Below are 12,276 nucleotides of genomic sequence, written 5' to 3'. Positions count from 1 at the left end.
GTGTTGGCGTGCCATTCGTCCACTGGCGCAAAAACATTATAGCCCGGGTGCGTTTGTGTAGTCGTATTTAGCCCGCACTATGGCTCTTGAACGTTAACCAGGTCCACTTTTCTCTGGTGGCACAACTCCAATAGGCTCAGATGCACACCCATCCTTTTACCTACGTTGGCCCAAACTACGTCGAGGCATTCCCGCTGCATGTTGCCGAGCGAGTTCTTCGTCATATTAATCGACGGGTTGCTTCCAAATCTATCACATCAGCGGGGCAAGGTTCGGCAGCCGCTGCGTCCTCCTCCATTTCGGCTGCCCAAACGATTTCGTCGTGCACGCGTTCCTGTTCAGCCTGCAGGAAGTTGCGGATGTCCGCCCCTGCCGCCTCGCATGGCCGCGCTCTTTTGTTTGAAATGCTCGATCGGGAGCTCGAGGTTTGCGAATGCTGCGATGAGGTGCTTAGGACCGGGATTGCAGGTGCTGGCTCTCGGCGGGCCGTTTCGGCCCGGTCGTTGATAATCGCGGCACGGTTGGCACGTCCGATTCTGCGAATCCCCTTAAGTTTACGCTGTGAAGGTCGTTCAAGCTTCCCATTTACCACCAAAGGTCGGGCAGGGCAATTCTCATGTCCGGATGGGAAATGGCCGTGGCAATTAACGCATTTGGGGGCTGCCTTGCACGGCTCTTCCTCTGTCGCATGTTTTGCTTCACCACATATGCCGCAGCGCGCTTGCCGTACGCAGCGACGTATTTCGCAATATCCCTGGCAACCGTCGTGGTGGTGTGTAATTTTGCGTGATTTTTCAACCTTCCGCGCACGTCTCGACACTCCAAAAAGCTGAAAGGGCTTTACGGGTTAAAGGAAAGACACTATCCACGTGCCCTCAGCCGTATGCGGGTCGTAACCATGTTTGGAAATATGCCGATTAACTGGCTGCTGGCCTGCTGCCACGGTAATCTCCTCCTGGATTACATCATGTACGTCCTTTCTTCCGTCCAGGCAATTGAGCGTTCGGGGCACTCCAGAGACGGCGTATGTGTGCCAGGTTGTCGGGACAGTGACTTCCCGCGCGTCCAATGCGTCCATAATGGCCTTAACTACGTTGGGGCTGAGGAGTTTTTGCCGTGTTTCCTCAGAGGCCACCGTAACACCCCAGCCCGTGGGGATGCGCTTGGCGTTTGGGATTTCACTGTGTGGCACTGAAACCAATTCGGCCAATTTGGTCGTTACCGCGTATGGCTCCCTCGTCACCATCCGCAGTTTGTCATTTACGCGGATTAGGATGCGGTTGGACGGTTGTTTTATCAAACGTTTCGGGGCTTGGGAGCGGTCCCGGCCCGATTGGGAGGGAGCTGCGGAGCTGTCAGGTGCATTGCCGGGCATTGTACGTATCGGGTACGAGCGCGTGGCCGGGGTTAAAATTCGCGTTGGGGCCGCCGCTGGTGGCGTGGCGGCTCGCTCGGCCCATGTGACCGATTTGTTAGTGGGCGTGCCTCTACCTTCAAAGGCCGACGACGCCGTGCCCGTCCTTGTAATTAAAATGCTGCGCCTTTCGCTGGAACTGGTCGGCGAACGCGACGGGGAGCGCGAGCGCTCTTTTTCAGGGAGGGTGCGACTAAGGAACCAACCGCTAATTACGTCGTCAAGTTCAAGAACAATTTTCCTAAGCGCGGCGTCCTCCGGGGCCTGTAAACATTCGAGCTTGGCTGCAAAGACCTCTTCGAGCCAGCTGCCGACTGTTTTCACGTTTTCCAACTCCTGCTGCAGTGTTTTAATGGCCAGGGCCGGGAGGCTGGAGTACCTTCCGCGGCCAGCCGGCTGAGGCGCGTTAGCGGTGCGCGTGTCGAGAGATACGTGTCCCGACTCGGCCTGGCCCTGCGGCAAAGCCTGCGGCGTGCTCTGCGGGCGCGCGCGGCGGTTTGAGACCTCTGGTGAGGCCATGACGACCAGCGCCCGGAGGGCGAAAATTCTTCAGCTGTTAAGCTTATTGGTGTGTTTGGGTGTGAATCGCTAACAAAGGTGGGTCTGACCCATGAATGGTGTGTGCACTGTCGCAGCTCCAATGCGCGAGCAAAGCCAGGACCGTCGCGAAGGCCCAGGTAAAAACAAACCAGCTTCCGAAAGCCGTATAAATTCCACTAACATTACCCAGGAAATCGCATTAACGGTGGTTTTGCCGACGGTGTTCTCGACATGTCCGACATTGGACGGAACAACGACGAATAAACAAGAAGTGGGAACACTGTATCGAGCATATTGCCTATTGTGATGGGCAAAGGGAGTTTTGGTGCCTTTGCCCAACCATCATTGGACTGAGAGTGGAGATAATTCGTATGCCATATTCAGCGAGCTTCGGTATGGCAGAAAAGGGGCAATAGTATTAAGGGTGCCTCGGCGGCCTCTGGGCGGTTTAACAAAGGTTCAGCTCGCTACCAAGGCTTAAACTGCCTGCTTGCTTCAACTCCTGGTAGGTTATAACTGGCTGCGCAATTACAAGTCCCGCCCCAACGAGGAGCAATCCCTGGAATAAGCATACATATGATATATTCGATGAGTTCGGAAAATTGTCGATGGGTTCGATTGAGCTCTGTTCAAACACAAACATAGCTGAGCAAATACATTTAAAGATATGAGGACGGAAAACGACATAGCAACAGCAAGAAACGCCTCTTGGGGTAGTGTTGGTTCCATTGAGGATTTCATACCGAGTTAATGATGGAAAAGCAAGCAGGTGCAAGTAATCTAGTCGAGCAGGATTTGAAAGATGACCACCAGTCGTTAAGCCTGGCTCTTATAGAATGTAACGATGGCTGGGGATGGCCTTCCCAGCCACATAATCTCCCATCAAACTCCCCACTGGAGCGCGTATAATACTGCTTCCAAAGAGTTCCTCAGCCACCCGTCACATTCAGGAGGCCCCTGAAATTGCAGTGCTCTCTATTCTGTGAAATCAGCTCGTGATCGTAGTCGATCATCGCCTGATGCTTCCTTTGTAAATCGCCCTTGGCAACTCGCTAACATCCGGTAGGTAATGCCATCTTCGTGGCACCAAGGACGGATAATCCAGAGGAAAAAAGCATGCAACAAACCTGCGTCACCAGCTTCCCGCCAGCCGCCAAGATTATCACGCTGTGACAGTGGGATTTGCTTGCGGAGTACAATGAAGCTATCCTATCAATATTGGGAAGGGGGGGTGCTGTGCGCAGGGACTCGTGCATACAACTAGCGGGCCAGATGCTTAATGTCCTATATAACAGGTGAAAATGTAAATTGCTTTGGCTTGGCACGAATAACTCCCTGTGTCAAGGTAGCAGGGACGCATGTCCAGTCTCTGATTCGTCTGCGCGAGCGAACTCTAGAAAAGCCGGGATCTTACCAAAATTCTGCGCTGCGCCAACACGGCGACCGGGATCCTTTGCTAGGCCAGTACGTTTGCCCCCTCTCACTATCCATGCTGGTGCCTTAGTAGCAGGACGTAGTGTTGCTCGGAACGGCCCATCACCCCGAAAATATTTAATAACAGCCACAAATCTCCGACGGTGGTGACACCTCGCATAATATAACAACAACTGTCGATCTCTCTGTCATCATACTTTTCGTTAGTCACCAAAACGAATATGATTCGTCTTGCGCCATCGCCAAAGAAACCGTTACCAGCGCGGTCTATCCTCAGCAAAGATAAACAGCCGGAGAACGCAATTGATAACAGCGAAGAAGACCAGCGAAAGCCCGACAACCGATTTGAAGCTAGAAAACCCAAAAGCAATCACAAATTCGAAGAATTTGACCCTACACCTTTAGTGCGAGTTGTTGGGTTCACCCCGGGATCGCGTGAGACTCCGTCCTCATCCTCCAACTTCAACCGGCAAAGAGCTCTAGCGCAAAGCAGTAAGTCTCGATTGCATATGTGTTCCTTTTGTGAGCGAGCTTTTTAAACTAAACCATCCACATTATAGGTTATTTTCCACAAGATCTTGCTCGTGAACCGATCGCAGAGTACTGGGGCTGGAATTTGCGGTAATTAAACGACAGCGGCAAAGCAGCTCGAGTGGCGACTTTCTACCGCTACGGACTACGAGCCTGTGCCAGTCGCGGCCGGCGGCGTAATTCCCAAGTGTGAAAACCCCGCCGCAGCCAGCTGTAATTTAAGGTTGTTCAATCTGCCTTACCAACTGTGGCGAAAATATGTCCAGCATCACCTATTTGAGAACTACGGGTCCAAAAGACCTTGGGGCAGGCGTGTCTAGGTAAAATTGTAGTTGGAAAACTGTCGGTCCAAAGGTGGTGTTTATTTCGTAAATAGAACGACTTCTTACCAATAATATAGTAAGCCATATGAGGCATGACCGCCGATAAACCAGCAAGGTTTTGTATAAAAGTTGGTTACCCAAAACAGATTTCTGTGCGCCGTCGCAGGCTGCCTCCACACCCGGTTATAATCGCCGCATACGCCGAAACTAAACAACTAACTTAGTTGCCCTCGGACAGAATTTGTATAATACATGGAGACTAGGACAACGTCCAACTCATTGTTCGAACAGCTATTATCTGACGATTTGACTTGACTAGAGACTGTTTAGTAAATTGCGGATGGCAAGAATACAGGGCAAGCAGGCTTCGCAGATAGCGGATGACTTTTACTGGATACCATTGCAATAAAGAGGTAGATATATCATATTAATCCAGATCTAATTTGTTAACTATCCAGCATTTATAAATCTATAGGTTTTGTTCATGTTATCCCCGACAGCTGTTTGTTGCGGGCACGATGATTCGGAATTGCGCATGCCGTTCTGCGAATATGGCTGGGTGGCTGCGTTTGCTTGCATGTTTCTTCTATGGCCAACCCCACAGCCTTGAACCGTACTGCCGCTCCGAGCCACCGTCTGGACATTTACAGTCTGGGATGACTCCTTAGCATCGAGCTTCTTCTGTAGTTCGATCACCTCCAAGGCTTTCTTCTGTAACTGCTGTTTCACACCCTCGTACGCCAGCCTCCACTCAGCCCTTGCGCGCTCCGCTTGACGTTGTAGCTGAAGCTCTGCCATTAGATTATAACGGAATTCGAGTTGTTGCTCGGTGGTCTTCGCAAGTATCGCTTCCCAACCCTGCGAAGCTTGCTTCATTTCCAACGCCTGCGTGCCGATAGTCGTGTTTTCAAGGTTAGATGCGGATCCCATCTTGTTTCTTATTGAGTGGAGTGGCAACTGATCAGGCGCCTTGCGCTTCCTCTTTGGTGCGGCAGTCCTCTGAGAAGTTTTACTCGCGGTATCCACGGAAGCGGGTGCTTCCGCTGCATTATCTAACATTTTTGACAACAGCGTCAGATAGATTTGCGACAGGCTTGGAGAAATTGAAGCTTACTATTGGTTGGTCCACGTCGCGCTGATGGCAGGGCTGTGCGCTCTAAGATGTCAACTGTTGTTAGAGCTGTCCACGAGATATATATTTTTTGGAGAAATATGGCTCCATACTGGCGGGCAGAAGGTTCTGCTGCAGTCCATCGGGCTGGGACATAGTTCCCCACCTCGCAGAGCTGCCAATGAAAGAACTTTGATCAAACTAAGTACAAGCCTGACAATGGCTGCTATGGGGAAAGAGCGGCTGGGATATTATAGATTGAATGGCAGTAATTAAATGTCTGGGATCTTAAATACTTTTTGTCATTTCCAACCTGCAACGCATCCATAAATTTTCCAATTCTTGAACATTATTCCAAGAACCAGGCAACCAAAAAGAAATGCGCTAAATGAGTCAACCTCTCCAAAGACTGCGCCCAAACTATTGGGAATCATAACTGAAAGCAGAAATTTCATTCTTGGCTCGCACTCTCTACATGAAAGAAACCAGAAACGGCAATATAATCTCGGGGAGGCCGAGCACAAACACTCGGGAACGCGTCCGGCCTCTTCCTGGGATCTTTTTGGGACCAATCAGCCGCGAGAGTCAAGACCGGGTCCTGAAGCCGCTCGGGCCAGATTAGATCGTTGGTGGTTGCCTTTGTTTGTCATGGTTTGCCAACACGGCTGTGCAAGGGTTGAATTCCTGTGGAAGGTATTACGGCGCTGGGGTATGAATTGCGTTAAAACTGGTCATACTTTTACGGCGCATTACCAAAGCAGGTTCTTTCGCCCATTTACTTAGTGCAGAAATGTGCCAAGAGAAAATATCCCTGAACACTGCATGACCTCCTTTTGTCAACCTACACCGCATTCGCAAAGCAAGGAGGGCGAAGAATCTTGCCAAGTGCAGATCGAGAGAAACATATCCAAGTTGAGTGCCGGGATGCTCAGTGGAGGTGAAGGCCAATAGGAACGAGCCAGTCAAAAGGTTCCCGCAGAAAAGTCAGCATTAAATTCACCCCTGATTCTTTAACCACATTGATGATGATATCGATGATCCGTAGGGATTCCAAGACAAGGCTTCAATACGTCATATCACAGCCTCGCACCGGTCAATGAATGTGCCTTCTTTTTTGATCGTGGCCGACCAATCGCTTCGACAAAAATCAAATAGGCCTGTTTCGAAGCCGATTGCAATTTCAAGTGGCGTGCGCCCGACTTTTATGTGAAGTGACCGAAGCAGTAAATACTGCCGCTGCCGATTGGCATTGGATGAGGCATAGCTTGACGGAGAACCGGATGGTATTCCGTATGCAGGGGTAAGTAAATATTAATGCCTGTCACCCTAGTGGCTTAATTATGGTTTGTGCCCTCGCCCACGATATCGAGCAGGCTTTAGCTCGCGGGGAGGAAGTTACCCTTGTCGCATGCGACGTCCAAGGCGCCTTCGACGCCCTCCTCCATGGGCGATTAATACGGAAAATGCGGAGCCTTGGGTTTAGTAAACTGCTCCTCAGGTTCGTGATTAACTTTTTAAACGACCGCCAGGCCCGAGTCCGGCTGGAGGGTACGACCACGGGCTTTAGGCGGCTTGGGTGCGGCACCCCGCAAGGGTCTCCCCTTTCCCCGATCCTATATATGCTATATTTGGCGTATCTCGTCAAAAACGGTACGAAGTGGCGGTTGGCATACGCAGACGACGTGCTTACATGGAAATCGTCACCCTCGTTGGAGGAGAACGTACGTTGGCTGGAAGATAAACTCCGGGATATGCACGAAATTGCGGCGGAAGAGAAGATCCATTTTGCAGCGGAAAAGACAGAGGTGATCCATATCACTAAGAAAAGGCACGGTCGCAACCCGGAAATCCGGATTAATGGTAGAACGGTTACCCCGGTCCAACTACCGGGCGGTCGACGCGGACAAAGCGCCTCCGGGGCCGAGCGCTACCGGGCATGCGTTGGCTTGGTTTTTGGTTCAGCCGACGGCTAGACGGGCGCCGCCACGTGGCCGAAAGGGCTGCCAAAGCAATGGCGGTCGCTGCCCACCTCAAGAGCTTTGGGGCAGTAAGATACGGACCGCCTGCGGCTGCACTTCGCAAGGCAGCGGTGGCATGCGTGGGTTCCTCGGCCACCTACGCAGCCGAGGCATGGTACAACCCAGCGCACAAACAAAGAGGACTTCTCAAAGCATTGAACAAACCGCTGGTTTTAGCGGCACGGGCAATCCTCCCGGCGTATAAAACCACCCCCTCGTCCACTGTTCTCAGGGACGCAGGACTACCCTCGGCCCGCGTCGCGCTGGCCTACACCCGCCTGAAATACGGCGCCCGACTAAGGCTCGCGGACAAGGGGCACCCCCTTGTCAGCCGCCTGCGTGAAACACCTCGTGCCCGCAACTCGGGCCATTCGGCCACGACCCTGCAAACGGCTGCACAACTTCTCCCGCGGATCCGGAGACTAGAGTTGCGCGCACCTCGCAATGCCCCGGATTCTCGCACTGACCCCACCGGAGGAGTCCCAAAAGAGGAAGCGGCCCGCCGCTTTATCGAATGGCTGGACATGGTATCACCTAACGATATCGTGGTATATACGGATGGTTCGGAAAAACACGAAAATAATTGCGTCCAAATAGGGTACGGATGGGCCGCTTTTAGGGCGGGCCTGGAATTTGCCGCAGGCTCCGCATCTATTACGCCGGAAAGCCACGTTTTCGACGCCGAGGCGATTGGCGCCCTAAAAGGGCTACAGGCGGCAGCCAAGGCCCAGCCAGGCGCCCGGATCTGGATTTGTGTGGACAGCACCTCGGTTATTTGGGGTCTTAGAGGCGACGCGCCGCGTTCGTCCCAATGGGCCTTTCTGGAGTTCCATAACCTTGTCGATCTACTCCGAAAACAAGGTACCGAGGTTCGGGTCCGTTGGTGCCCTGGGCACCAGGGAATCCCGGGAAACGACCGGGCTGACGAGCTGGCCAAGGCCGGCTCCGCCGGACCGCCGGACCCAGACCCGAGGGCTCAGCAAACCACGTATAGCGGTGCCGGCACGGTCCTCAGAGCCATTCTTTCGAATATAGAGAAGGACTGGTGGCGTAAAGAACTCTGTGAACGGTCCCCCGCATATAGGGAATGGAAATTCCAATACACACCGAGAAAGGAGCCCGAGGAACTGCGTTTGCCAAGACCCCTACTGGGCCATTATTTGGCCATGAGGACCGGCCACGGCGATTTCAAAGCCTACCATGACCGTTTCAACCACCAGGATGCAAACACCTCGTGTGCCTGGTGCTGGAAGCGGACCTCCCCTGAACACCCGGTGCACTGCCGCTTTTCGCGGGCGGTGTGGAGAAACTGGCCGTGGCCTGACAACGACCGGCCGGTCGGGCCGCCAGACCGCGCCCAACGCCGCAAATTCTTCCAGACAAGCCTCGGGCAACCGACAAGCTTTCAGGCGTTTTCGATAGCCACCAACTACTTCAGCGCCCGCCCCAGAGCGGCCCGCCAGCGCCCCGCGCGCCACGAACGCACTTTACGCCTAGGGACACCGATCGTAAACGACTCGAACTCTGACGAGGAATAGACTTACTGCCTTTTCACCCACACTTCACGGCACAAGCCGTCAGACGAACCCTCCGTGCACCTTAGGCACGGGGTCGCGTCAGTGAACTAACCCCCTAAGCAGGACCGGGCCCGAACCCGGTCAGGCACGATCCGCCTCTGCCCTCCTTGTTTTCCCCCTGTGTAAATAAAGAAGATAGAACGCGCGCCGAGATACCCCTCGGGAGGTTGCTAACGGCCGGCTAACAAGCCGGGCCGAGCCCGGCGTTAACTAATACTACTACTACTACTACTACTACTACTAATGTCCACGAATACGCCACATTTATTAAGCTCGCATCGAATGAGATTACTGGTCGTACAGAAGGCACCACAGACTTCCGCATGATAGCCCAGTGCAACTTGTCCATGGTTGCAGCGGACTTGGAGTTTACAACGGACCTGGTGGATTATAGCTGCGCTTTTCTTGTGTTCAACTTTGATGGTAAGTTTACGCAAACGGACTTTTCGCAAAAGCCGGATCTTGTAATTTACCATCAAGAGATGCTCAACTTACGAATGTTTTTGTACCTAGACAATCCAATCGGATTCCCCCTGCTTGGTGATTATACTTTTGCGGAATCTCCAAGAAGTATAGCCAAAGCTTGGCTGAACAATTGTATAAAAAATCATGCATCATGTCGCAAACACGAATCCGCCGACGAGAACTGGCTACCAACACGGCTTGTCGAGATAAGCTGGGAGGATGACACGATCGGACATGTACGCTTGATCACAACTACGAACGAATTTTCAATCGCAGCCTCGTCTGTTCAATACGCGACACTAAGCCATTGTTGGGGTACAAAAACCTTTTTCAGGCTTAAAAGGTCCAACCTGGACGCTTTACACGCCGCTATACCCTTGGCAAATTTGCCGAGGACTTTCCAAGAAGCTTTTTATCTATGCGGCAGCTTGGGAATACGCTATATATGGATCGATTCTCTATGCATCGTCCAAGATGATGTTCAAGACTGGCAGTCCGAGTCTATTCAGATGGACCAGATCTACGCTAATGGAATCATCAACATCGCTGCCGGAGCTTCTGAAGATAGCTCTGAGGGGCTCTTCCGCCAAAGAAGTGGATCGAGTGCTTTGCAATGTCCATTGGTCGTTGGCACTGAAGGCATGTGGCCACCTGAACAGCACGAAGGGATCGCAGACTTTATAAAGCGAGCCAAGAGAGACGAGGGTACACTGTTTGAGAGATGCTATTTTGTGTCCAAGGACGATTGGCAAAGAAGCGTGCATCAAAGCACACTAGCTCGCCGTGGTTGGGTTCTTCAAGAACGACTTTTGTCGCCCAGGATCCTCACCTTTGGCACGCGCCAAATTTACTGGCAGTGCGGCGAAACCTCATGCAACGAAGAGGGATCTCCAACGGATGACGACTACACTCTCAAAATGCAATTTGCGACCATGTTGAGTGGCAACAGCGATTGGGACTGGGAACACTCCCTTTCGGCGAGTAGCCTTGATATATGGAGATCTGTCGTCACCGACTATTCTCAAACGAGGCTCACCAAGCACACGGATCGGCTTGTGGCGCTTTCTGGCCTGGCCAAGACGTTCTGTCGCGCCATGCCGCACAACCAATACCTGGCGGGCTTGTGGAAAGACAGCTTACCCAATGACCTTCTTTGGGAGGTCTGTTATGTAGAGGGTCCGGCCACCTCGCCGCCGCCATGCGCTGGTCCGGCAAGCCGAGGATATTGTGCGCCCACGTTCTGCTGGGCCTCTGCAGCTTTTCCATGTACCCTCAACCTTCAATTTTGTTTCGCAGGATGGCTAAGCTTTGGCCTTCTCTTCACGGTCCTGGACATCACCCTGGATTATGCAACCAAAGAGGTTACAGGCCCAGTCACCGGTGGTTGCCTAGATATCATGGCAAAGATCAGGCCCTTCAGGCTCGTATCGCCGTCAAATTTCGACGCGGGCAGGATTCCAAAGAAAAAGCTTTGTCCAGGCTTTCTCAATGCCTTTTCGCCTCCAGAACCCGGGCGATCAGAGCTCGGAGAGTTTTCTTGGCCACTCGTCAGGCTTGATCGCCCTCTCCAAGTTCCTTCATCTTCCGATGAGATTTTATTTTTCTTTGTTGTTGGTATCCCAGTCAAACTTGAAGGCTTCGGGCCGAATGAGCTTGCTGAGTGCATCGAGTTCTTTCCCGAGTTCGAGGTGGGAGAGTGGAAGATACTGTTGGCCAAGTGCATGCTTCTTGAAGCGGTGGACGCCGACGCCGGAGTTTATCGCCGGGTTGGGATGGCCACCTCGTACGAGTTGTTTCGAAAGGATGCGGAGAATGAAAAGGATGGTTTCCAAGATCTAGTCCACTTTCTGCTCAAGAATGAGCCTTACCAAGGGGAGCCTGATACGCCGATACCTTGTCGAGGCATGGACGGTGAGGAACATGTCTTTCGCATCATTTGACCATGGCTTATAGAAGCGATCACTTTTGTAACGAGGCTGGAAATGCGGGCACACTCGGATCCCCTTAGGTACAAGAACCCGTCTATGTCGAATCACTCCAAGTCCGACTCACATGCAAGTTTTCAGTTTTCCGGAGGTACCCATATAGGTGAACAAGATGGTAGCGGCTTCGGAGGAGCAAGACCTTACGGTATGTTATTCTGAAGGTAAGGAAATAAACGAACCCAGACACCCTGTCACTGTTGGTAGTGGCCGAGGCACGCCAATCCGTAACACAGGAAAAAGCGGTGCCAAACGTTAAAAAATAGTATCAAATTGAAATAAGGCCTTGGTGTACTATATTATATTTGTATTCAATACGAAAAAAACCACCCTAACCAGCCCGTTACTCCGTGGAGTATTTAGAATAAAAGTTTATACATCCACCCTAGAAATAACAAGTTCCCACTTGTCGTATCGAATCACACCTGTGAGCGTATAGTTTTCAATGAACCTGCAGTCGGCGATTGTTTCAAAATTAAGCGTATAATCTGCGGTTTCAAAACTGCCAGACCGGCCAGGCCGAACAAATACAGCCGGTTGGATTGTAATCGCAGGGGCGTAAGCAACTGGATTTTTGGCCAAAAGTTCGACCTTACAATTAATTTCAGCGCTAGCGTGCAGGGCAAATAAACCAAGGGAAACAGCAATTGTTTTGAGCTGCATGTTGACGATTGGGGTAATTTCGAAAAGGTAGGTAGAATATAGGGGATGGGCTGTGAGGAAGAATGGCTGAGTAATTTGAAAAATGGCAAATAGAATGGCAATTAAATCGGATATTTATATTTACCTGCTGTATTTTTTATTAAAAATTAATTCAAGAGCAGCCGGTGCTAGTTATAGCAAAAAAATACTTTGCACAATATTATATTTGTAAGAATATT

At 51.7% G+C, this 12,276-nt stretch overlaps 3 protein-coding genes across 3 annotated transcripts; 2 read left to right on the top strand and 1 right to left on the bottom strand.

Annotated features, from left to right (window-relative positions):
* Window positions 1–3,609: 3,609 nt before the first annotated feature.
* On the top strand, window positions 3,610–4,239 carry MGG_17551 (uncharacterized protein; the record flags this gene model as incomplete). The annotated part of the gene is made up of 2 exons (XM_003719087.1): window positions 3,610–3,880; window positions 4,025–4,239. 2 exons carry the CDS (start codon window positions 3,610–3,612, stop codon window positions 4,237–4,239), a joined length of 486 nt encoding a protein of 161 aa, XP_003719135.1.
* Window positions 4,240–4,703: 464 nt separating this feature from the next.
* On the bottom strand, window positions 4,704–5,509 carry MGG_00013 (uncharacterized protein; the record flags this gene model as incomplete). The annotated part of the gene is made up of 4 exons (XM_003719086.1): window positions 4,704–4,711; window positions 4,860–5,294; window positions 5,357–5,398; window positions 5,467–5,509. 4 exons carry the CDS (start codon window positions 5,507–5,509, stop codon window positions 4,704–4,706), a joined length of 528 nt encoding a protein of 175 aa, XP_003719134.1.
* A 4,413-nt stretch (window positions 5,510–9,922) lies between these two features.
* On the top strand, window positions 9,923–11,353 carry MGG_14724 (uncharacterized protein; the record flags this gene model as incomplete). The annotated part of the gene is made up of 1 exon (XM_003719085.1): window positions 9,923–11,353. One exon carries the CDS (start codon window positions 9,923–9,925, stop codon window positions 11,351–11,353), a length of 1,431 nt encoding a protein of 476 aa, XP_003719133.1.
* Between the last annotated feature and the right edge of the window lie 923 nt (window positions 11,354–12,276).

This window comes from Pyricularia oryzae, chromosome 5 (genome assembly GCF_000002495.2).
Source record: "Pyricularia oryzae 70-15 chromosome 5, whole genome shotgun sequence".
Lineage (NCBI taxonomy): Eukaryota > Fungi > Ascomycota > Sordariomycetes > Magnaporthales > Pyriculariaceae > Pyricularia > Pyricularia oryzae.
The sequence above is the reverse complement of the archived record's forward strand: the minus strand, read 5'-3'. Positions and strand labels throughout refer to the sequence as shown.